This window comes from Alligator mississippiensis, chromosome 4 (assembly GCF_030867095.1).
Source record: "Alligator mississippiensis isolate rAllMis1 chromosome 4, rAllMis1, whole genome shotgun sequence".
NCBI classification, from domain to species: domain Eukaryota; kingdom Metazoa; phylum Chordata; order Crocodylia; family Alligatoridae; genus Alligator; species Alligator mississippiensis.
In genome coordinates, this window is record NC_081827.1 from 213,102,900 (window position 1) to 213,128,038 (window position 25,139).

A 25,139-nucleotide genomic window follows, 5' to 3' on the forward strand; every position below is an offset into this window, starting at 1 on the left:
GGTCTGGGGGGGGGGGACACCCAGGGTCACCCTGTGGCCGATCGCTGAGCTGGGGAGGCACAGTGGGGGGGCCCCCTCAGCGCACTCCCCAGCAGAACCAGAAATACTTCCGGTCCACTTCTGGATTTGCCGCTGAGCATGTGAAAGGCCCCCCACACTCCTGTGGGGCACTCCATGCACCCCAGCATTGCAGCGTTCACAAGCTGTGTCTGCTACCTCAAGGTATGTAGAAAAACTTTTAAAGCTGTGTCTATGTCCAAATCACTGATTCCCTGAATCAACATTGAATCTTCAGATTTGGATTCAGCTGAATCGAATCAGGGACAAGTGATCCGAATCAACAAATCAAATCACTATCCCTGATTTGGGCTGAATTTGAATCTGAATTGAATAGGGTCCACTTCACACACCCCTATTGGTTACTACCCCTGATGCTCCAGCCACTTCTCTATCCACCTTACAGACCATTCATCCAGCCCATACTTCCTTAGCTTGGCTGGGAGAATGTTGTGGGAGACTGTATCAAAAGCCTTGTTAAAATTAAGGTGCACCACATTGACTGGTCTCCCTGTATCCACAGAGCCAGTTACCTCATCATGGAAGGCAATCAGGTTGGTCAGATATGACTTGCCCCTGGTGAATTGATGCTGACTGTTCCCAATCACCTTTTTCTTCTCCAAGTGCTTAGAAATGGATTCCTTGAGGATCTGATCTATGATTTTTCCAGGGACTGAGGTGAGGCTGACTGGTCTATAGTTCCCTGGATCCTGCTTCTTCCCTTTATTAAATATGGGCACTATGTTTGCCCTTTTCCAACCATATGGGACCTCTCCTGATAGCCATGAGTTTTCAAAGATGATGGCCAATGGCTTTGCAATCACATCAGCCAACACCCTCAGCACCCTTGGGTGCATCCTATCTGGCCGCATGGACTTACACATCCAGCTTTTTTAAGTAGTGCCTAACCTGTTCTTTCACCACTGAGGGTTGCTCACCTCCTCCCCAAACTGTGCTGCTTGGTGCAGCAGTCTGGGAGCTGACCTTGCCTGTGAAGACTGAGGGGAAAAAAGGCATTGAGCACTTCAGCCTTTTCTGTATCCTCTGTCACAAGGTTGCCTCCCCCATTCAGTAAGGGACCCACACTTTCCCTGATTCTCCTCTTGTTACTGACATATTTGTAGAAAGCCTTCTTGTTACCCTTCACATCCCTTGCGAGCTGCAACTCCAATTGCACTTTGGCCTTCCTGACTTCATCCCTGCATGCCTGAGTAATACTCTTGTTTTCGTCCCTAGTTATTTGTCCAAGTTTCCACTTCTTATAAGCTTCCTTTTTATGATTTAGTTTAATGAAGAATTCCCTGCTAAGCCAAGCTGGTCTTCTGCCATACTTACTAGTCTTTCTTGCGTCGGGATGGTTTGTTCCTACACTCTCAGTAAGGCTTCTTTAAAGTAGAGGCAGCTCTCCTGGACTCCTCTTCCCCTCAGACTGGCTTCCTAGGGGATCCTGCCCATGAGTTCCCTGAGTGAGTCGAAGTCTGCTTTTCTGAAGTCCAGGGTCCTAACTCTGCTGCTCTCCATCCTTCCTTTCCTCAGGATCCTGAACTCAATCATCTCATGGTCACTGCTGCCTAAGCTGCCATCCACTATACTACATTCCTCACCAATTTTCCCTGTTCGTGAACAGCAGATCAAGAAGAGCATGGCTGCTGGTTGGCTGCTCCAGCACTTGCACCAGGAAGCTGTCCCCAATACTCTCCAAAAACTTCCTGGATTGCTCGTGCACTATAGTATTGCCCTCCCAGCAGATGTCAGAGTGATTGAAGTCCTCCATGAAAACCAAAGCCTGTGACTGGGAAACTTCTAGTTGTTTGAAGAAAGCCTCATCCACCACTTCCTCCTGGTCTGGTGGTCTATAGCAGACCCTGACCACAACATCACCCTTGTTGCTTTCCTTTCTGACCCTAACCCAGCGACTCTCCACAGGCCTATCTCCAGTTTCATACTGGAGCTCTGAGTAATCATATGGCTCTTTTACATAAGTGCTAGTCCTCCTCCCCTTCTCCCCTGCTTGTCCTTCCTGAACAGTTTGTACCCATCTGTGACAGTGCTCCAGTCATGTAAGCTCCCACCAAGTCTCTGTTATTCCAATCATGTCATAACTCTGTGACTGTGCAAGGACTTCCAGTTTTTTCTGCTTGTTTCCCAGGCTCCGTGCATCTGTGTACAGGCACCTTAGCTAACTAGTTGACTGCCCTGATTTCTCAGGAAGTATGAGAGCACCTTCCCTGTTGCCCACTCCTGCTTGCTCTTTCACCAGGTCTCCTGCTTCCCCACATGCCTTACTTGATCTAGGAACTGAATGCAGATTTCCTAAGTCCCTGTCTAGTTCCTCAGTCACAAGACAACCTGCAAATTGTAGCCAAATGCCCTGGTTAACATCTGCTCAGGCACTCAAACTGGGTCCCCTTCAGTGAAAGTTAAGAGAGTAGGGCTGACAGGGTTTTTCTCTAGAAAGGATGCTTGACTCTAGATTTCAGATTTAGCTTTTTTCATTCATTCATGGTACATTTTTTCTCTCTGGTTTTTGGTGCGAGTCTGGTTTGAATAGTCATTTTTAAGTGATGGTTAGTAGCATCCAATAGAGGGATAAGATATTTATTGCTCTATTGAGGATTGTGAAGTCTGTGTGGCCTACTAGGCAATGATAGATCATTGTTGCTTTTAATTTTTGTAAGAACCTCATGAAAAGCAAATTGGCGTCTATTATTGAAATGAAGAATTCTGTGCATTGAGAGAATGAAATAAAACAGTCATCGGAACTGAATCATAATTCATTGATTTCACATGATCCCCTTGAGTGGAGTAGCCAGATTTGGACTCTTTTGCTCAGCAGAAGCCCTATTAGATCTCTGCACCTTCAAAAGAGTAATCTCTCCTAATAGGAAGATTTAGTTACCACCTCCCAGTTACAGTACAGCTGTTCCCTGGCTACACAGCCCCCCTTTGAGCTACTGTCAAACTCTATCCCTTCATATACGGGAGAAGGACCACTAGGGGTTTGGTATCTTCTCCAAGGTTCATCTGAGGCAAGAAGACTGGAAAGACTAGAAAATCTCCAGCCTCCTGTCAGCACTGAAGCAAGATGAGAATTCCTAAACAGTAGTCAGCTGGGAAAGAAGAAGTCCAGCCTTATATAGATAGGATGCCATTGGAGAATGTGGGAGTTACTTGACTCACAGGATTCAGCTTTGCATAGCCAAGGATTGGTGGTTGGTGGTTTTTCCAAAAAGGCTGCTTGGGTTCAGCCTGGGCAAGGAAAGGCAGAATTTTGATGGCAGAAATAAAATGTCCTGACCATTTTCTTCACTATAGGCTCAACAAACCCAAACACATAAATCTGTTTTTAGTCAATGTAGCAGCAAACTTATAACGCCTCAGCTAACTTCAGTGTAGCTGCTGTATGCTGACATTTTCAAGAAAGTTCTGAAATACAATATACATGTGCCCTAAACTGAAGATGAGAAGGGGTCACCTGGTGGAAACTGAGAGGCATTTCCTAGGCATAGGACACTAGATATGCCCAGTGAGGGAAGGAGGAGGAAGAAGGGGTATACAAGATATCAAAAAGATATAAAAAGTTTGCTGTGAACTGTATGATTGTTATTATTACAAAATATTTTTATTATGGCATGGCTGGTCACCACAGCCATGTTGGAAGTCTATGAACCATTGTTCTAGACAAGATGCAAACATGTAAATGGGAAATTCTACCTCATATTGGTGTTGTATGCGTTTACTTCAACAAATCTAATAGAAGGGAAAAAGTTACATTTTATCCTAACTATTTGATTAAGACATTCTGAAAATAGGTATACGTGCTTGGAACCTACAGCTGCGACAGGATAGTAACAAGGATTTTCAGAATCAGGTGTTTTGGTCCACTTCTGGGTTTGCTGCTGAGCAAAAGGGGGGGGGGGGGGGGCACGCTCCTGTGGGACGCTTCATCCGCCCCAGCATCGCAGTGTTCACAAGCTGTGCCTGGCCTGGTACATCGAGGTGTGTAGAAAAAACATTTAAAGCTGTGTCTATGGCCGAATTGCTGATTCTCTGAATCAGCATCGAATCTTCAGATTCGGATTTGGCTGAATCAAATTGGGGACAGTGATCTGAATCAACAAATCAAATCACTGTCCCTGACTCAGGCCAAATCTGAATTAAATATGGCCTGTTTCGCACTTACCTAATATATACAACTTCCTCGCCCCAAACTGCTAAGTGTATGTGCCTTTATAGTTAAGGTCCTGAAACAGCTCTTGTTGACTTGGGTCCCAATTCAGGAAAGTACTTACTTAAACATATGATTATACTCTAGTCACTTCAGTGTTGTTTAGACTTGGGCTTAAGTGCTTTATTAAATATGTAGTACTTTCCTCTAGAATTACGTGCATGGTAGGGTTATGATTATTTTCTTTATAATTTATATATTAAACCAATAGAACTATGGTGTATTACATAGTTAAAGCAATAGAAAATGGTGTATTACATAGTATGACAGAATCAGGCCTTTAGGGCTGCATCCAGACGGGTGTGGCTGTGAGGGATTTGGCGCTGCACACATATCTGTGGCACCATATACCACATATATGTGGCTGCTTTCTCCATTATTGCCATGTGCAGTTGAATTGCAGGCTACTGATTATATACTATATACCATATACTGTTCAGTGATAGCCATGATTTCACTAGGTAGTTTTCCCTGTTCACAGAAAATAAACTTCTAAAGACCTGATTTTGCCTACACACACACACACCCACACCGAGCTATATATATTTGCTCTTAAAATATATACAACTGAAAATATTTCTTGTAAATGTTTCTAGAGATTAGAAACTGAATGATGAAGCAAACATACATATTTGAGAGCCTTGTGACCTCAGTATGTGGTAACCTATGAAGTCATTTGATTCTTTTCCAAAACAATTTTATTTCCCAGCCAGACACCTTGTAAATTCCAACACTTTGATTCTTTGTGAAAAGTTTTACATGATTCTCTCTTGGGGTAGTATAAAAATGTTCAATGTTGGCACATGTTAGTGAGATGTAAAGAAGCTGGTTATGGTCCAAGAGATTCCCGGACAGAAATAAACAGCTACTGTCCTTCCATTGTATTAATTACTAGCTATATTTATATTGCTTTTATGGATGCTGTTAACTCATTTTCAGTTACTCATACTTTCTGAGTCAAAACAATCTGTGTCTTAACGTCTGCTGCATGTATATACAGGATGGGGAGGAAGAAGGCACTGATACGAAGTTACGGACTGTTTTGTAGGGCTGTGCGAGGCTTCAGACAGTGCTTTGGATCCGGAGAAGCTTCGGATGCTTCGGTCTCTGAAGCAGCATGTCCGGATTGAAGTGCTGGCTTTGTTAGGCTTTCTGAAGCGGTTTGGAGCTTCCAAACTGCTTCGGAAAAGCTTTGGAGCTGCTTCGGAGATCTGGCCATAGGGTATATTGGGGAACCAATGAAATATCTATAACTTTGTTGTTTTCTGTATGATTTGGATGAAACTTGCAGGAGTCGTAGTTTCTGCTGAGAGCATGAAGTCTGCCAGGTTTCAGGAAGATCAGTGCAGGAGTTAGGGAGGAACTGCACCCCAAATTATTGAAAGCAAAACTCATGGCACGTGTGTATGTTACACCACAGGGGGGTGAAAACTGCAGGGATGGTGGCCCCTGGTGAGGCCACCAAGCCTGACAAGTTTCAAGAAGATCAGTGGAGGGGTTTGGGGGAAACTGCACCCCAAATTCTTGAAAGCAAAACTCATGTCATGGTTATGTGTTACACCACAGTGGGGTCAAAACTGCAGGGGTGGTGGCCCCTGGTGAGGCCACAAAGCATGCCAAGTTTCAAGGAGATAGGTGCAGGGGTTTGGGAGGAACTGCACCTCAAGCTGTTGACAGGCATAACTCATGACACAGATGACCCTGTGCGTGTTAAGGTGCAGCGGGTTGAAAACTGCAGGGGTGCTGTCCCCTGCTCAGGCCACAAAGCCTGCCAGCTGTCGAGGACATAGGTGCAGGGCTTCTGGGTTCTGGGGCCCTGCACCTCTAGCTGCTGACAGACAAAACTCGTGACATGGGTGCTTGTGCAACTGACTGTCTCAGTCTTGGGGCAGTTGATTGTCTGTATTGATTATTTCCTCTCCTTAGTCTGTGGTTTTGTAGGTTTAATTGTTGCTAATTAACTAATTTTCTAGTAGCTACTCGTAGCTAGGTACTGTGTATTGAGCTGGTCCCTGTATGAATCATGATTGATTGGTAACTGGTAACACAGTAGCTTAGCAGCCAGGCCTGCAGTAATTCCCTCCCCCCCTCTCGCCACCAACCTGTGCCCCAAGACAGGCACAGTTGCACAAGCACCCATGTCACGAGTTTTGTCTGTCAGCAGCTAGAGCTGCAGGGACCCAGAACCCAGAAGCCCTGCACCTATCTCCTTGACAGCAGGCAGGCTTTGTGGCCGCAGCAGGGGCTAGCAGGCCTGCACCTATCTTCTTGAAACTTGGCAGGCTTTGTGGCCTCACCAGGAGCTACCACTCCTGCAGCTTTCGCCCCCCTATGATGTAACACACACACGTGACACGAGTTTCGCTTTTAAGAATTTGAGGTGCAGTTCCCCCCAAATCCCTGAACCAATCTTCTTTAAACTTGGCAGGTTTCATGCTCTCTACAGAGGCTACCATCCATGCAAGTTTCATCCAAATCAGACAAAAAACAACAAAGTTATAGATATTTCATTTTTCCCCCATTATACCTTATGGCCGGATCTCCAAGGCAGCTCTGAAGTTTTGGAGCCGCTTCAGCTGGATTGAAGTGGGAACCCGGTCCAGAGCTCTGGACTGGATACCTGGTGTCCGTAGCAGCCAGATCCAAAGCTGGATCGAATAGCTGCCTACTTGCACAGGCCTACTATTTTGACTTTGATCTTACCAACTGTTCTGTCATATTTTTGATGGTGAGTGAGGAACAGAACAGGAATGGCAAGCATTCTTCTTTGCACCTCTGAAACTTCCCTTTCAATCTTGCATGCCAGACTGCAAAAGCAGCTGCGCAAATAGCAACACTACCTCTACAGAAGGCTTCTGCTGGGGTACCCCTAATTTCTTTTTGTGTTCCCAAAGCCCTAGTTGGCTGTGAGCTTACTTTGGTAATGATGGCTTTGCCAAAGTATTCAGTGCTCCCTTTGCCTTTTTTTGTGGCTCCAAACATACTGCAAGAGCAATCAGGAAGTTGCTGGGAATCAGCCAGGCTTGGACCACCAGAGAGAGGCAGTGATAAGTAAACAAAAAGAAAAACATTTTGAAGTTGGAGGAAGAATGCTTTTTGAATTTCAGAGGTGTGTACAAAACCTGGTCTACACTTTAAAGTTTAGCTGGCATACTTAAGTCAGTAATGAGCTCTAATCAATGCAGCTAAGCCAGCAAAAGCCCTTGTGTGATTGTAGTTATACTAACAAAATTGTCTTTTTGCTGATATGGCTTATGTCCCTCAGGGAAGAGGTATACATTGCATCTTCACCTGGAGAGTCTAACGATTACTACAAGCAAGTCCATGTTAGCGGAGACAAAGCCTTCAGTCTTTAATGACAGGTTTCTGAAAATCATGACCCAATTCTGCCCATCATTTGGGTCTGTATCAGGCCTGCCTAACTAACTAACTAACTAATCGTTTCCACCAAATCATGGCACACATGTTTTAGAACACCTTGAACTAGTCAATAATAACTAATGACTAGTTAAATTTAAAACATACCTTCAACAAGGGCTCACACAGTAGGCTACTAAAGAAGCTAAGTTGTCATAGGATGAGACGCAAAATATTGCCATGAATTAAAAACTATGAGAAAAAAAGTAGAGTAAGGTAAAATGTTCAATTTTCATCGTGGCAAAAGATTAACAGAGAGCTGCTTCAAGGTTCTGTATTAGTCCAATATATTGTTTAATTAATCTGGAAAGGAGCCAAATAGTGAGGTAGCAAAATCTGCAGATGAGGAATTGAGAAATTAAAAGGAAATGCTTTTCTACATAAAATACAGTGAAACTCTGGAACTCCATTACCCTTCTAGGGCTAAGAACTTAACAAGGATGTTAGCAGGGATAACAGGGAAATTGGCAGGGATATTACATCTCATGGTTCAGGGATTAAACCAATTGATAGATATTAGGCAGGAGGAGGAGATCAATGTGGGGGACATGATCTTACCTCCCCCACACCCACCCCACATAGTTATAGCACCTTTCACCTGGTGCTTATCATTGTCAGAGGCTGGATACTGCTCTGCCAGTCAGGATGGATTCCAGGTTTGATGCAATACAGCAAATCCTATGACTATATCCATGTAAGGGCAAACTTAAGTTGAGGCATATGCTTAAATTCCATTGGCTTCAGTCAATAGCGAATTTCATCCTTAACAAATAAAACTTTACATCTCTGCAAAGTAGGGAAATATTACATATTTTACTTTGTGGGGAAATTGCAGTATGCAAAAATTATACATTTTATTTGAGGTCATACAGAAAGTAGGTACCAGGTCTCAGAATGAAATCCAGATCACTTGAAAGCCAATCTTTTGTTTTAGTCAGAAGAATGCTACAAAAGGGATTAATGAATGAATACCGGCATGTCTACAAGTGCATTACTCTGCAGCAGTTACTACACATTTATTTTAGTACTTGCTTAATGAAGTACTAACTAAATGTGCAGTCACTCATGCTACTGAACAGTAGCACCAGTGCATGGTTTTTTTAATGCTTACTGCACACTACCCTAATAATATTGCACAGCAGTATATTAGCATGGTTTTTGCGCAGTGCTACTGCACAGTGTTATTAGGCTACTGTGCAGTAAGTGTCTTACGTAGATGCACCCTCCTTTTATTAAATTCTTAATAAACTCTTAACTTAAATTTTGGGTAAAATTTTCAGCAAAAAGGAATGATATTACTAAATGAGCTAAAATAGTATTTGATAAGAAAACATTTATGAGATAAATCCTGAGAAATAGATTCATCATTTTAAGTGACTTTCGATAGTGACTTTCGCTATATTTGTCCTATGTAATTTTAAATTACACAAAGTGTTGAAAGTCATATAGGATGCTGTTTTAAAATATTCTAATGTGATATATTATCTTTTTGTAGCCCAAAACTATGCTGCCTCTCAATAAAAAGTAACAGTTTATTGTGCAGTACCATACTTCTGAGTTTACAATTCCAAATGGTCTTAGAGGGAAAGATCTTTAGGGCCTGATCCTGGAAAAATCTTATAAATGTAAGTAACTTTATTGTCTTTTACTAGGATTGCTTATATGAGTAATATTAAATGAGACTACTCATGTGAAACTGTTTCTACCAAAACAGGATCTAATTTTGCTAGAGGATCCATTAGCCAAAATTATGTTTCATAATCTAATGTACATATTATGGTGTGTATGTAAGTACACACATAAGCAAAGACAAATCAGCACAGATAAATACACACACTTATTCTTACCAGCATTAGACCAGAGAATAAATGGTAAAATTCAGCTCTGAGCAAAGGACACTCCTCTTGAGGAAGTAGGAGATGGAGAGTTGAGGGAGTTGTCATCTTCAGGGATGGATTCAATAGCTGACAATGATTTGTAATATTCATCCTCTCTGTCAAGCACTTTGATTTGGCTTGAAACAAAACAAAAAAACCCTTATTTTTAATAATAGTTAAAACTTAATTTTGTCAATATTTTAAATAAAAACTTGTCTATGATGGGGAAATGAAAACACTGAAAAGTGTCAATGCAAGAAAGGAAAGAAAAGTTCAGATAATTTGATTAACCAGAAGTAGTGTTTGTGTGTCTATCTTGCTGCCTCTTTTTGAGTCATAAACATATTCCATAGGAACGTGCTCTGATTAGAATGAGTTAGAGCAGACTTGATTGAGTCTGCTGCAGCGTCATGTGTATTCAGTGTCCCATGTTTCAAAAAGGTGGTGGGGGTGCTTTAATTAAAACTCATTGGACGAGCTCTAGTTAAAGTGCTCCCCCAACCATTTTGAAATCTAGGACGCTGAATACATTTGACACTACAGTGTTTTATTTACAGTGGCTGTCTGGGAACTGTTCTAATTAAACCATTCCCCCTCCTACCCTGGAGCACATGTCTAGACACCCCAAATGACTCTGATAATCAGTAAAAGGCCACACAGCCTTTCACCTCTATGTCCACAGTAAAGCCATACAAGTTTTTGCTTGCAGAAAGTATTTTATACGACAAGAATACTGTTGGAACATTTTCCACTAATGTCCTATGACTCTTAGCTATATAGTCATTATTTGGAATTGTACAGACTCTACAGGTAAAACGCATTTCAGCTTAGGAGTTTTTGTGAATGATGGGCTTGATCCAAAGCTTACCAAAAGCAATCTAACTTCATTTATTTTTCAATCAGGCTTTATTTATTTCAAAGACAGCAAAATGACTATGCAAACACTTCTGGCCTGAAACTTCACACCAAAACTATGTGGATTATTTTTTGCAAGACTACCTTTTGTTTATAACAAGTTCAGAGAAAGTGGAAGTCAGTCACAATTATTTGCAGAAAAGAAATAAAAAGAGCCATAAAATATCATTAAAACACCATAGGTTTCATTTGAATGAATGCCTCAAATGCATCTTTGCTCTCTTCACCAGAAGTGGTCACTATCTGGCCTGTGAAAGTAGAAAATTAAACCTGTTACCACTAGATGATGATTTGTTGGTTTTTGTGAAATGCATTTAGGTATCTCAGCCAGCTTTCTAGCTACAAACACTTGCACAATAGTTTGAATTCATTAGTTGAGTGGGCAAGGAGGGACCCTTTTCAAGAAAGAACTCCCCTCTTCATCTTCCCTTTGAACAAGTTGCTCCTGAGGAACGTTAAAAGCATACTCCTAGAGCGGTGGTGAGAAGCCTGCACATCTCTTGTTCCCATTGAGCTTGTTCCAGGCCAACGGACACCAGCTTTTAAGAGTTTTAGTCTGTCACTTTTCATTACTAATATTTGCATTTTAAAAACAGCAAAAGAAAGCTAACGTTTCCTTGAGTAATACTGTGAGAGAGCTGGGTAGGAATATTCTGTAAGAACTGGTTCTAGTGTCTGCAGACAGTAGTAGATACAAGTTTTACTTCTGTAGAAAATATCTGATGTCAATGCACAGAGAAATGTTAATTGTTTATTTTTAGAAGCCTCTCTAGAAAGTTTTGCATATTCTGTAATATCACAAAGGAGTTCTTCTGTTTACAGTTACTTAGAACTAAGAAGATAGATATTTACCCAAGTTTTCTTGGCTTCCTCTTGCTCCCTTGATATTCTAGAGCTCCCTGTGGAGAGGGCCAAGAACACACAGTCAAAGCAAAGCAGCAAGTCGTTAATTTTTAATTCAAAGTGATTTTGTGTTGAATGCAAGCAGATGCTGATAATATCAGAAGTCACAGCATAATTTTTTTGATCAAAGGGCTCAAGTGAGCCTGATGAAGCATGCATCTTGCTCGTCTTTGATAAACCACATCAATTATTCACCGTGAAGGCAGACATCCTGACATGAAAGCAACAGATAAAGAGCATAAGCACATGTTCAAGACGAGAGCAGAAGAACGTGGGGGTGGGGTTGGAAGGGCTGAAACAGGTATTAATAACAGAATTATTAACTGGAAACAAAGCCAGTAAAACAGCTTTATTGCTACTTTGAACTCACATTTAACTGGTTATAGTACATGTTGTCCTCAGGGCTATTCAGCATTTTGGGCTGCTGACATCGTCGACGAGGTGTTCTCAGCTTCTGTTCAAGATAGTTTTCTGAACCTACAGTAAGATAATGCAATTTAGTTTTAAGCTGTGCCAGGTGCTCTGAATGTCTTAGCATATTTTAGACTATAAACAGTTCTTTCTTATGTCCTATTCGGTTCTGGATTTATTAGCAAATCTGTCCTATCTAAGCAGACATATAGAAAGTTTGGAAATTTGTTTCCTGTTTTGAGACTTGGTTCAAACAAGAGTTTTTAGATAAGATCTTTTAGTTTTTATTTGCATAACATATTTTATTCCTACATGTACACATATAACAGTTTGATGTTCCTTTCTTTATACTGACACCTTCTGTAAGAGATGGTGCTTGGGAAACATCATCTAGTAGCACCAGGAAAATGCCTAAAGCAGACGGTTATAAAATGCTCTGACCTATGAAAATGAGTCTACTAAAATCTTTATTTTTATATAAAAAGTTAGCTTCTTGACATGGCATTTTACTTAATTGTAACAATAAGTCTAGTTTGGAATAATGCTTCCTTCAGAAAATTTGAGACACACATCAGGTAAAAGTTGCTTCAAGTCATCTAGATCTCATGTAATTTAAAGAGATAACAATTTCAGGTGAGGGTAATAAAAAAAGAAGTGATGAAAAATATTGTATTAATAAAATAAAAAATGGGAATGCATTTAGATTTCTAATAGATTATTTCCACATATGTTTTGACCTTTCCAGAATCTGGTTTTATAACAATAACAAGAACAATAATAGCAATAACAATAATTATATATTTTTAGTTGAAAGGAACACTTGACTATTTAACTTGTATTAGAAACACTGAAGTAAAAGCAATAGTCACATTCACTTGGATGAGCATTAAGTATGAAATTAAATATTTTCAGAGGATAAGAACCGGCCCATACAAGCCTCTTTGAAAACAGTAGAATTGAAGGTAATGGGGGTTCTGTGAAGATATAGGGCTCTGCTTTCATTGCTTTGAGTATAAGGTCTTGCCTTCACAAGCATGTAATATTTTAAAGCAGAGTTGTGATTCATACAAATCCCTAGATTACTAACCACTGGGTATGTCTACACATGCACATTTACTGTGTAGTAACGGAAATTACTCCACAGTAACCGAAAATTACTGTGTAGTATGGGCAGCATCTACATGTGCATGCCTATACTGTGCAGTAAATATGGCAACTTATGCTGACTTGGATGTAAATTTAACACCTGCATGATGCAGGTATTAAATTTACACCCGGTTAGTTACTGTGCAGTAATGCACATGTAGACACCTTGCTGCACAGTAACACTGTGTGTGTGGATTGACTTGGGACTAACATTAGTCTCAAGTCAGTCCACACACAGCCTTACTACAGTTTAATGCCTGAATGTGTAGATGCCAGCCTAAACCCACTTACTGTTCAATAACTCAGTAAGCAGTAAAATTAATGTGCAGTAAATGCATGTGTAGACACGCCCACTGTGTTCTTCTGCAGTTACCTCTGAGTCAGGTAAAGCAAACAGCTGAACCTAAGTTTCTCGCAGCCTACTGGAATGCCTGGACTATCTGGCTACTCTGGGATTACTCTCCCTCTCTCTAGCTGTTTGCATACAATTTAGGACATTTTTACACATGTTCCAGGGGTAGAGGTGGGATACTAATTAGAATGGCTCTGAGAGCTGTTCTAATTAAAGCACTGCAATGTCTCATGTATTAGCGCTGCAATGTCTCTTGTGCTTCAGAATGACAGCAGGGGTGCTTTAACTAAAGCTGAGCAAATGAACTTCAGATAAAGCGCCCTTGCCACCATTTTGAAGCATGGGGACACTAGTACATGAGATGAGGAAGCTGGCTGGAATGCCCTAATCAGCATGCTCCAGAAGACTCTATTGAATTTGCTTTGATGTGCTGTAATAACAGTGTGCCAGAGTAGACTCCCAGTTTGTCTATAGGCAACCTTTGAGTATTGTTAGTTTCCACCCAATGTGGAAAGGAAACAGTTTTGCAGGTTGGGAAAACTGTTCCTTGCCCAGCTCTTCTCTCAGATACTGTCCAGAGATGTAACTGCCCAAAATCTTAAAATACTTTTTTTTTTGGGAGAAAATTAGCTGTTTGTAATGGCAATAAAATAACTACTAAATAAAGTGGTCCTCTTATTCCCAAAGCTTAAGATCTTGATGCTTTCACATTGTACTCATATTGCAAGTATAGGTTAAGGCTGTGTGAAGCTTTGGTCCCTGATTTGATTCAGCAGAGATTCAGTCTGATTTGTTGGCCGAATCTCCAAATCTGAATTGAATCAGAGGACCCTTTAATCTCTCCAAATCGAATTGGAACCCTCTGAATTGATTTGGAGAGATTCAGAAAGATTCGATGATTTGGACATAGAGACAGCTTTAAATATTTCTTCTACATACCTCTAGGTAGCAGGCGGCTTGTGAATGCTGCGATACTGGGGCACACGGAATGTCCTACAGAAGTGTAGGGGGCTCCCCAGCACACTTGGCAGCACACCCAGAAGTGGACCAGAAGCACTTCTGGTCTACTTCTGGGTCCACTGGAAAGCATGCCAAGAGGCCCCCCACGCCACCCCAGCTCAGCGATTGGTGCCTCCTGGGTCTGAGGGGGGCACCTGAAGTCCTCCTGTGGCTGATCATGAAACCGGGGGGAGGAGGCGCACTCCCCGGGACACTCGGAAGCGGACCAGAAGTACTTCTAGTACACTTCCCGGTTCATCGCCGACCATGCAGAGGGCCCCTCTGTGCTCCTGTGGGATGCTCCATCTGCCCCAGCACTGCAGTGTTCACGAGCTGCACCTGGTACCTTGAGGTATGTAGAAAAAACCTTTTAAAGCTGTATCTATGTCCGAATCACTGATTCTTTGAATTAGCATTGAATCTTCAGATTCGGATTTGGCCAAATCAAATCGGGGACAGTGATCCGAACTAAGGAATCAAATCACCGTCCCCAATTTGGGCTGAATCTAAATTGAACAGGGTCCATTTTGTACACCCCTAGTGTAGGTCATTGTTTAAGAGATTTTGGCAGTGGTACTTCTATCTTTGCTGCTTTTCTTGATTTTCTCTAGAGAGACAAAGCATAAAAATCCTTTGACTTCTGTGGGTCCTGAGGTTCACACACCATTCCATATTCCTGAACAATTCGATCCCCCCCCCCAATTATTACCATAGAGCATGTCTATACAGAGCAATGCTTTGCCATTCAAGAGATATTATAATCCAGCTATGAAAATACTAGTTCATGTACTTGAGTTTATCTGGCTAAAGGCAGGGATACCCAGGTTAGTTCCCCATATGCTTATTCCAGAACTGGAAGCAGAAGATTCATATTAATCAGATTCTGTGCAGAAAAAGTTCTGCCACTCAGCCAAACTAATTAGCCTGGGGTCAAGGCCATGCCAACATGGCTAAATTGATTTTGGTTCTAGGGCTAGTGCATGCAGAGTTAGCTTGTGTATCTCTATATGGCACTGCTTTCTGCTGCATAGATTTAACTTTATAGTTCCCAACCTCATAACAAAAGTTCCTGGCATTGTCTTGGGGACAATGGTCTCAATCTTAGGGTCAGATTCTGATGTCTAAATCCCCAAAACATATTTGGTTACACAGGTATAAAGTTTGTATGAGTGAAGAATCATGCCCTCTGAGTCCAGAATTCTCTCACAAATATTAGATACAAGCCAAAAGTAAGTACATTGCACATAATTTTTACAAAATTTGTGATCTCATATGATGTCATATATATTTTTTCTTATTTCTAAAACATATTTAATTAAGTCCATTTTATTTTGCAGAAGCTTCTATATCAAAAGTCTATGTTGCTAGAGTGTATTTTACCCATCTGAATTCTGATTTGCTAAAGTTTTGCTCTCTATTTTTATTCTGACACACAATTATTTCTGCATATTCCATGGGTGGTCTGCAGCTTGTATCCTCCAAAGGAAATACCCTTTTAGTGGGCCCATTTGTCTTAGTATTTAGTAGCATACAATATGAATGGTAAGAAAATCTGGGAACATTTATTATAGACTATCATAACTGGAGAAAACTGTATTAACATGTGCTCACCACTCACTATTGGCATTTTCCATGGAGTCTGAAAACATTTAAATTTGATGACAAAGTTGAGACAACTCATAGGAAAAATCACATATCATTTTAACAACAATAACAATAAAGATATGAACCCAGTTTTTTTTTTTGTTTTTTTTTTGTTTTTTTTTTACATAGCAACCAAAGTGTGCTAAGGTTCTGTGGTACACCTTAAAAAGTCTACCTACTATACACATCATTCTCAAAACCAGAAAAAAGGGTAAAATTAAATTTCTTACAACATTCCCTTCTTACAACCTCCCAAAACTTTTTAAATGGGAGAGATGACTCCTTTTTCTTGTGTTATGCCCAGTTATACTTTAGGACTAGACTGAAACTTTGCTTTTACCCTATGTGTTAATCTGACTCACTTCAAGAGCAGCAAAGAGAAGAAAAGAGTAACAGCTCTTTCTTGGTCCATTCCTTGCTGCAGTGCAGCAGTAATGCACTTACCAAACAGAGATTATTTGTCTTCATTGCACTATTGTACTGAATTTCATGTTGGTAGTGACAATGGTGAAAAGGCAAGTTAGTCAAGGCTTCACTCAGCCCATACCCACAGATCTTTCCCTCCTCACCTGCATACAGAGCAACAAATCTGGGCAGATTTGGCCATATTAACGGGATTAGAAGCCAGGTAAATCATAGATCTCAAAAAGGAATTGAAAATGGAAGATCACAAACAAGGAGGGTTGTTTCTAACTGGGTCTTGCATAATTATTATGATTAATTAGTAATTGCATTATCGTAACACCTAGGATTCTGAGTAATGGTCCAAAACCCCATTGTAATAGGCACAGACCCCCCCCCCGCCGGCAACTCACCATTCTCCAAAGCCTGCTCAAAATTGCTTACAATTAAAATAGAAAACAAGAGATATAGCTACATACAGATGGGGAAGCACAAGGGAACAATGAAACAATACTGATGATTATGGCAGGAAGTGGTCACCTGCCTCCTAACTGCTGTCAATTTTCTTCGTACACAGCTTTGAAATGGGGAGCTTTAAGGAAGGTTTTGAAGGTGGGTAATGAGATCATTTTGCTGGTACTTACAGGGAGTGCTAGGGGCAGTATGGGCAAAAGCAGAAAGATGCTTGTTTGAAATCTAATGTGGATGATGGAGGCAGGCATCATCACCAAACCAGAGGTTGGATTCAATACTAAATGAAAAATGACAAATCAAGTGGGAAAAGGCTGTGAAAGCTTTAGAAATAAAGTTAAGAAGTACAGATTGCTGGAATAGAAAAGAGGCAGCCAGTGGAGGGGATCTGCTCTTGGTGTAATGCTCTTTACTGTCTTGATGACTGATTAGTCTAAAGTCAGCAGAAGACAGGGCAGGGTTGCATCTTGGGGACTAACTGGTTTTGAAGAAAGCATAAAAATTATTGCTGGTAGAATTTGGCTGGTGAATAACTGTTAGGACAAGTCAACAATTACATATGTTTCAAGACAGCTAAATGCAAGATCATCAATTAAGGAACAAAGGATTGGGGACTGTATTTTGAAAAGCAGTGACTCTGAATGGGATTTGGGAATTGTAGTGGGTAACTGATGGAACATGACATCCCAATGTGACGCCATAGCTAAAAATCTTAATAGGGTCTTTGAATGTATAAACAGGCAAATGTAAGGTAGAAATAGGGAGGTGGCTTACTGCTATAATAAACAGCATTAGTGAGGCCGTTACTCAAAGGAAGATGTCAACAAATTGGAAAAGACTCAGCAAAGAGCTACAACAATGAACTGAGGTTTAGAAAACCTGCATTCCAATGAGAGATTAAAGCAGCTTAATTCAATTTATGCAGCGCATAAGATGTCTGATGTGTGGCTTGTCACTTTAGCAGACAGCAGTAGATCCAATGGCTGGAAGGTGAAGACAAATTTAGACTAAAAATAAATTGCCATTGAGTGTAATTAACCATTAGAGCTTAGAAATGTGGTGGAATCTTCATTGCCTGAAGTCTTTAAGTCAAAATACAATGTTTATCTGGATGAGAGGCTTTAACTTTAATACATTATAGACTTCACTCAGGCAGTCAGACTAGTTGGTCAGAACAAGTTAGCACTATTTCTAGTCTTACTTACCATGGCTCACAATCTGCTGGGATTTTTGACTGTTAATGCTGATCTCAAAGAAACATTTTCACTGTAGAATTTCTCTTCTTATGACTACTTTTTGTTTTACAATGGGAAGGCACATTTTTCTTTGGGTTATCCATAGCTTTCATCAGACTAATAATCTTGAAGACATAACCTGCCCTGCAGGGGACTTATATATTCCACATGCCATATATTACTTAGATGGCCAACTGGTCAAGACACCATCATTTCAACAAATGCAAAGGACTCTTAGACAGGATTATAGAAGTTTAATATAAGCTCCTTAACAATACAGCTGTATGAAAGACTTTGAAAGAGCTCTTTAAGTTTGAAGCAAAGACTGAGCAGCAATATTCAAGAAAGATGCAATGTATTTTTCTAAAGATTTCTCATAATTGGGGATGGCTCCATCATATAAGTTGTACCCTAGATGTTCCATCTGTAAGTGACAGTCCTACTAGAAACCTACAACCAACCATGCTGTCTGATATTGGTACGGATTGATAATACTGCCCTTTGAGGTGAAGGCATGATTAAATTTATGCTTGCAAAACCATCTCTTGACATGACAATCTTGCCAGATGTTGCACTGTTCCAAGGCTGCTCCTTTTTAAAGAATTTTGTAGAGGAAGTGGTAATTAGACAGTTCCAGTTCCATTTGGTTTTTATAAAAAAACCCATTGACCTTTGTCAATTCTGTATTGCACTTGGTATGGCACAGAGTTGGCTTACAATCTATTCTAGGTAAAAGATGCTTGAAAGGGATCCTTACTTATATTATTAGATCTGTCAGTGCCTTTTTCACCATTGAATATGATGCCTTGCCTCTGCTAGGGTTGTGTCCCTTCCTTGAGTTCTTTCATTTCCCTATTCTCTTTGAGGTCTTTCAAACCTGGGCATGTCAAGGATCAGTCTTGCCTTTTTCCTGCTTTATGTAACCATAAGCTTACTGTAAAAGGAAGGGAGATTCAGTTGATGAAGGGAGCTCTTCCTCATGAGCTCTTGTTTTTGCATCTCTGATTCAGTTAATCTATAACATGCATCTCTACACTGCCTTCTGCCTCACTTCTGACTAACATAGTTAACTACCTCTCTCTGCTCACCTTTTTAAAATATTCATACATGACAAGATTTAACAGCGAGAGGTGAAGAAAGAGAAGCCTAACAAAGAACATGTAATAGAGTGTTTTAGGGAGTTTCATATATCATTTATGAAATAAGCAGAAATTGTGTGTGTGTGTAAAATCCATATGACCAAGAAATAAAGCATGAATGTGGCTGATTCCCAACCTATAATATCAGATGAAACATGAAAGTGCAACTGTTAATTATAGGCAAATATTAGCACAGGCTCATGGGATCTCATCATAACATTTCAAGGTCTACATTCATGAAAATTTAAGCAATGTTTAAAATCATGTTAATTTGTTCTTTGTTTGTTTCTTTTCCTGCCCATTTAATTTATTCCAAAGGCTATGGTTCTCAATCTTGGATATATTGATCATGTCTATGCAAAGCTTTGTTATAGCCTGGGGAGAAGATTTTTACAGAAAAAACTGTGTCTTTGTTCTCCTTTGGTAATTTATATGTATTTTGATGTTTTCGAGTTTTTCCAGTTTGGACTCATCTTTCAAGGCAGCAGTTAACTTCAGTTTTCTTCTTGAAATCTTGGGCAAATGCAGAGATGACCTCATAGACTAGGATAATGTGCATACCCCTCCCTGACTGGATGCTATGTGCATAATTATGTGCAGCATGTTGATTTCAAGGAACAGACATATTTTACTTCCATGCAATATAAGTATATTCAGACACCATGCTCCAGGGGCCTGAGATTCTGCTCTAGCTAATAACAGTGTGAAATAAGGACTAATGCCACTGAAGTCCATAGAGTTGCAGTAGTGTGAAACTCTATCAACAAAGTCAGAATCAGGCTCTGTGAGTTTAATTATATCAGTCTGATTAAAGAAAGAGAAAGAGAGATATAAAAATGAGATGGCAATATATATTTATACAAGTAGAGTCCCCTTCTTACTCCCACCTTTCAGGCCTGATACTTCACTACCTGTACTTATAAATTTATTTATATTTATGCAAAGTGGGTACGTAATTATGAGGTGAAATCAGGTCCTTTATGCCTGTCTCTACATCAGTCATTGCTTTAAACTAGCTAGATGGGGTACTGGTAGCAATCAACTGCAGCACCAAGCTGAGCACAGCCTTCAAAGCCGTCCTGAGACGAGGGGGAAACAGGCAGTTAGCCTATGCTGTGCTTCATGCTGATGCAGCCACACTATGCTTCACACATAGACAATGCAGACATACCCAAGAAATATACCAGCCAGGCTAAAAAGTGCTTTATATTGCAAGTAAACCACTAATCCTTGAACTGCACTTAAAAAAGAATCTGAAACACGGAATAGCAGCATAGTTGTAATAGGCTTTATGGGACAAGGATTGCTGAATAGTCCAGCATCTGCCTTATGTAACAGCTGAAGTTTCCAAGTTTATGTATAGAATATTAATATTAATTTTATTATGGTAGCTCCCAAATGTGCTGGAGGAGCATACAGGAAGATAAAGTCTCTGGCTCAAAGAGATTAGAATCTAAATATAGACAAAGACACAGCAAGGGAAAACAAAAGTGGGTAGGGGAGGGAGGAGAGAATTAGTAGACTGCATGGTTACATAGGTAATTATGCATGTCTCTAATGTGTTTTTTTTTCTTTGTTTTTTGATGTTCTGATGGGGGGAATTGGTGCTGAAATGTAGGTGGAGACTAGTAGGGAAAGCAGCAGACTGTACCACAAAGAAATTGTGAGGAAGGTGGGGCAAAGGGGGAACCTGAGGATAGGGAATTGGAAGAGAAAAGGAAAAAAAGAATGAGAAACCTGAGAGGGGAGACTGGGAAGGGAAGGTGGGAATGATAAACCACTAGCAGTGGCAGAGAAACAAAGCCTAATCCGCCCAGGTTTCAAAGGCTCCAGTGAATCTGGTGACAATGGTAGCCTGGAAGGAAAATGTTTCCAAAAGTATATTTATAATTATTAAAATTAATTATTGTCACTATTATCAGAGTACTTAGCATTTACATACTGTTTTATAGCTTTATGAATGTTAACAATGGCTTTCCCTCTGTTTATGGGAAAACTGCATAGTTTAAGTTGTTGCCTCCATGGTACCATCCCCTCCACCTGGGAGCTCACAGAAGACCATCCTGGAGTTCTGTTTAGAGATTTGGGGGCTGGCATGGATAGAACAGAGACTCAGCTGGTTTCTGCAGTACCGTGCATGTTCAGCCTTGGGATTCTGCCTGGAAATCTGAGAACTAACATTACTTGTAAGACCATTTGCTGTTGTGGATTCACCTCTGCAGTTGTAGTCAATGGCAGAATGGTCTTCTTGAAATCATACTGCTGTGGAAGGGGAGTGGGGCAACAGGACAGTTGAGAAGCAGAGTCATCTGTGCAGAACAGCACCTGCACCAACAAATCAGAATGATTTGAATAAGCTTGTCCAAATCCCACAGTTTTTGCTTAAGCCAAACTTCCACTGGATTCAGTAAGTAATGAAAACAGAAGAGCTCGCTTAACTCTTAAAATCAAGCAAGTGCTTGGCAGTGCAGTTTGGTAACTGTAAATGTAGTTATCTGATTCTTTGAACGTGTATAGCATTTTGGGAGTAAAAAGCACTATAGTGGAAAGGCTTTAAGAAAAAACACAATCAGACTTTGTGATCACCTCCTCTCCCCATACAATAGTAGAGAATTTGTTTACTCAGATGGAGCCTGTTCATAGTGCCAAGAGCCATGGATGGCTAAGGAAATTCATTAGTGTAGCCTCTTTGATGTCATGTGCATCCCAGAATCTGTAACACACTGCTAAAACTGTGAGAGCTGCCTTTTGTTTATAACCCTAAACAGAACCATTTGAATACACACACTGAAAGGACTCCTAACAGAAGCAATGCATTTTCTTCCACCCAGTGATTCATTACTTATGTCTTCATTTTGGACAACTACTGCTCTATGTGAAGCCATATGCTTTAAATTATAAAGCACACTAAACAAATCATAAGTTTTTCAAGATGGTGCGTAAAGGCTGTTTCTGCATATGTTTGTTGCCAAAGACCCAGATGATACTGTAATTAGAACAACAAATATTTTATGTGAAATCAATCACTTTGCTGTCTCTGAACCCTGAGACAATTGTTGGGAAACAAAATCCACAAAAGACTAAAATCTTTTTTTCTTCCAGTACAATTCTGAGCTTTCAGTGTTTGTTGGTTCTTTCAGTTTTTAATGTGACTGGTTTAACTATAGATGAAAAAGACACAGATTAAAACAAAGAAACAGAAGAACCAAATGTTTAACCAACATAGATAAGATTCAAACCTGTCAACACACAGCAAGCTCCAGAAAGAATGGCCAAAAAAGTGATGCCTTTTTATATATGCTGAAGTACAAGGAAGCTCAACTAGGAGAACCATATATACTATTGTAAACCTGAAAATATACCTCACATTTTAGAGACGTAAAAGAATATTTTCTAACTAGCCAAAGCCAAACAAGGTTTGCAACATGACATTTCCCTTAGCTTTGGGAATTATATTTCTTCACATTAACCTTGGCTACTAAAGCTGCTTTGGGATGAACATGAGGAGGGAATTTCACTGATAACAACTGCCCTCCTTTCAGCATTTTCCCTGCTTCTTGTAAGCCAAAAACCTGGTTGTAAGCAGTTGTGAAGGTTGCTTTTTATTAAGAGTCTAGCAAAGATCCAGATGTTACCCTATGGCTTTTCAGAGGAGATGAGCAATGATGAAAACTAGTTTATTAGTTTGTCCATTATATATCAATTGAAAACATCACCTAACCCAAGTATATTTCATGGTCCTATAAGGCCTGCCTGCTTTGTAATTATCCACTCAGGCAATATATTTCCATCTGCTCTCAAGCTCATCAACCTATTAAAAGAAAGTCCCAGGCTAGGAGAAACTGCATAAAACACACACCTTTCCCCTGAAAAATCAGGCCCCCAAAATTAGGATGCATATATTAAACAGAGAAGCTGATTTTCTGCCTGGGATAGAATCACCCACAGTGTCCAATCGCTCTTCAGGCAGTTGAAGGGGTTAATTACCTTAATAGCTCATTGTTTTTCCCTCTAGAGGTATTAACAATAGGCTATCCTTTTTACTGGTCTTGATGTTCCACCAATCAAGCTAAACTTTGGTCTCCTATTTCACAGACTTGCAAAGCCTTTAGCTCTTCTCAAAATCACAGATTCACTCATGAAAACCACTCTTCTGGAACAGCTAGAGCTTCGGCTTTAGTTAAACAGGAACACAAAGGTGAGTTAGCTGAAGATTAAGTTCTGACTCTGCTCTATGCAGCCGTAACTCTGAAAAAATATTTTTCTCTTCATTCTGCCTTTCAAAAATAAAATGCTTTTATATTCTTGGGCACATTGTATATGATAAAATACTGCAGCTATTTTAGATCTTCACGTGGTATTAGCAAAATCTCTTACAATTTGACTCACACCACAGGATCAACTTGAGTGAGATTACAGGCACTAAAATGAAGAGTAAAAATTTCCATCTGGGGTAAAAGGACAATACAATACCAATAACAAGAGACAAGGCATTAGGAAGTAGGCATTAGGAAGAAGCAAAACAATACTGCCTGCCTGCCAGGGGCTTGCGAGCAAAGCTTACTTCTGAGTCCCCCTGACCCTGCTGTTGTATCACATAAAGCACTTCCCCTGGGGTGTGTTACAGCAGCACAAACTGCTCTGTCAGGCTGTAATAGCTTTGGGATGGAATTAGAAAGAACAGCTGATGATCAGAGGTTGGCAGAGGTAGGTGTCAACCACAGTCCATTTCTGTGGACATGCCCCACCTTCCATGCTACACTGGCAACTGGGAGAGAGAACAATATAACAAATCCTGAGCTAGGTCTAGGCAACCTGACACTAGAATATATTTTTTTGCTTGTCAAGCTTCCCCCAGCAGTGTATCATAAGGCTAGGATCTAATTCATTGACATAATTATTTCTAAGTTAGTATGTTACGCACTAAAAGTGTGTGAGCCTTTCAGGTACACATATATAAAACAGACTACATTACATACAGACAAAAGATAGTGAAAGAAATTTCCTTATAAACAACAGTAACAATGGAAATATCCACTACATTTCTTGTGTAAAGGGAATGAGCTTATTCTTTTAAAGAAGTATTACAAGCTGTGTAAGCTTCAAAATACTGGTTCTAAATGCTATCATGTCAGAATCATGCAATCAAAAATGGGAGGGGAGGACTCTACAAGTTCTCTCTCAATTAAGATATAGTTCATTATATGCATATGTTTAAATCTGTATTCTAGCATATAGTCTTGATCTATTTACAGGTAAACCACACTCTTTTTACAAACTGTAATAGTAGCTTTTTCATCCCATGTCCTCAGAGATTAGGACACTTGATTGACTTTGAATTCTGGACACACAGGAAATTTGTATTAATTTAGCATAATGATGAGGCACAATAAAGGCTCCATGGAACCACAAAAGTAGAGTCTCTAAGGTTTTGTTCATTACAGAAACGGCATTTGCATTTCTAAAGGCTTGAAACCATGGGTCCATATTGATACAAGTAGTTTCTTAAATTTGAGTGTTGCAGATTCAGCATATATTTCAAAGAATAAATGGTACAAGGCCAAGATAAAACTCTCAATAGATTTCTTCATTAAGAAAGAAGTTTCTTCTAAATTCAAGGTAGGAACTTTTAAAGGAAAAATTAAAAAAACCCTTTACTGGTAGTGGCAAAGAAAAATCTAGTAGTTAGATAATACAATGGCACACTGATGATGATTTGTACTAGATGGTGATTTGGCTCTATAATTGTAAATGCTGAAAGAGAAAAGGGTAGCTTCCCAGAAAAAGGAGACCAGAACTCCAGAGGCCTATTGACCTATGTATGCTAAGTGCTACAGTGATCTGTTTCTTTAAAGGGGGTGTTAATTACTTCTGAGACTTGTAATAGGACCCACAATTAGCCATGGTTCACAACTCCACCATCAAAGTCAGGCTAGTAAATTC

General features: G+C 40.1%; 1 protein-coding gene across 1 annotated transcript in view; it reads right to left on the reverse strand.

Annotated features, from left to right (window-relative positions):
• Positions 1–25,139, reverse strand: part of MYO3B (myosin IIIB) — a 367,182-nt gene that overhangs the window by 27,906 nt on the left and 314,137 nt on the right. The window contains exons 35-37 of the mRNA XM_059726270.1: positions 11,768–11,874; positions 11,347–11,393; positions 9,550–9,716 (exon numbers count right to left, since the gene is read on the reverse strand). Of these exons, the coding sequence (XP_059582253.1) occupies positions 9,581–9,716; positions 11,347–11,393; positions 11,768–11,874 (290 nt within the window). The 3' untranslated portion in view covers positions 9,550–9,580. The remainder of the gene's footprint in view (positions 1–9,549; positions 9,717–11,346; positions 11,394–11,767; positions 11,875–25,139) is intronic.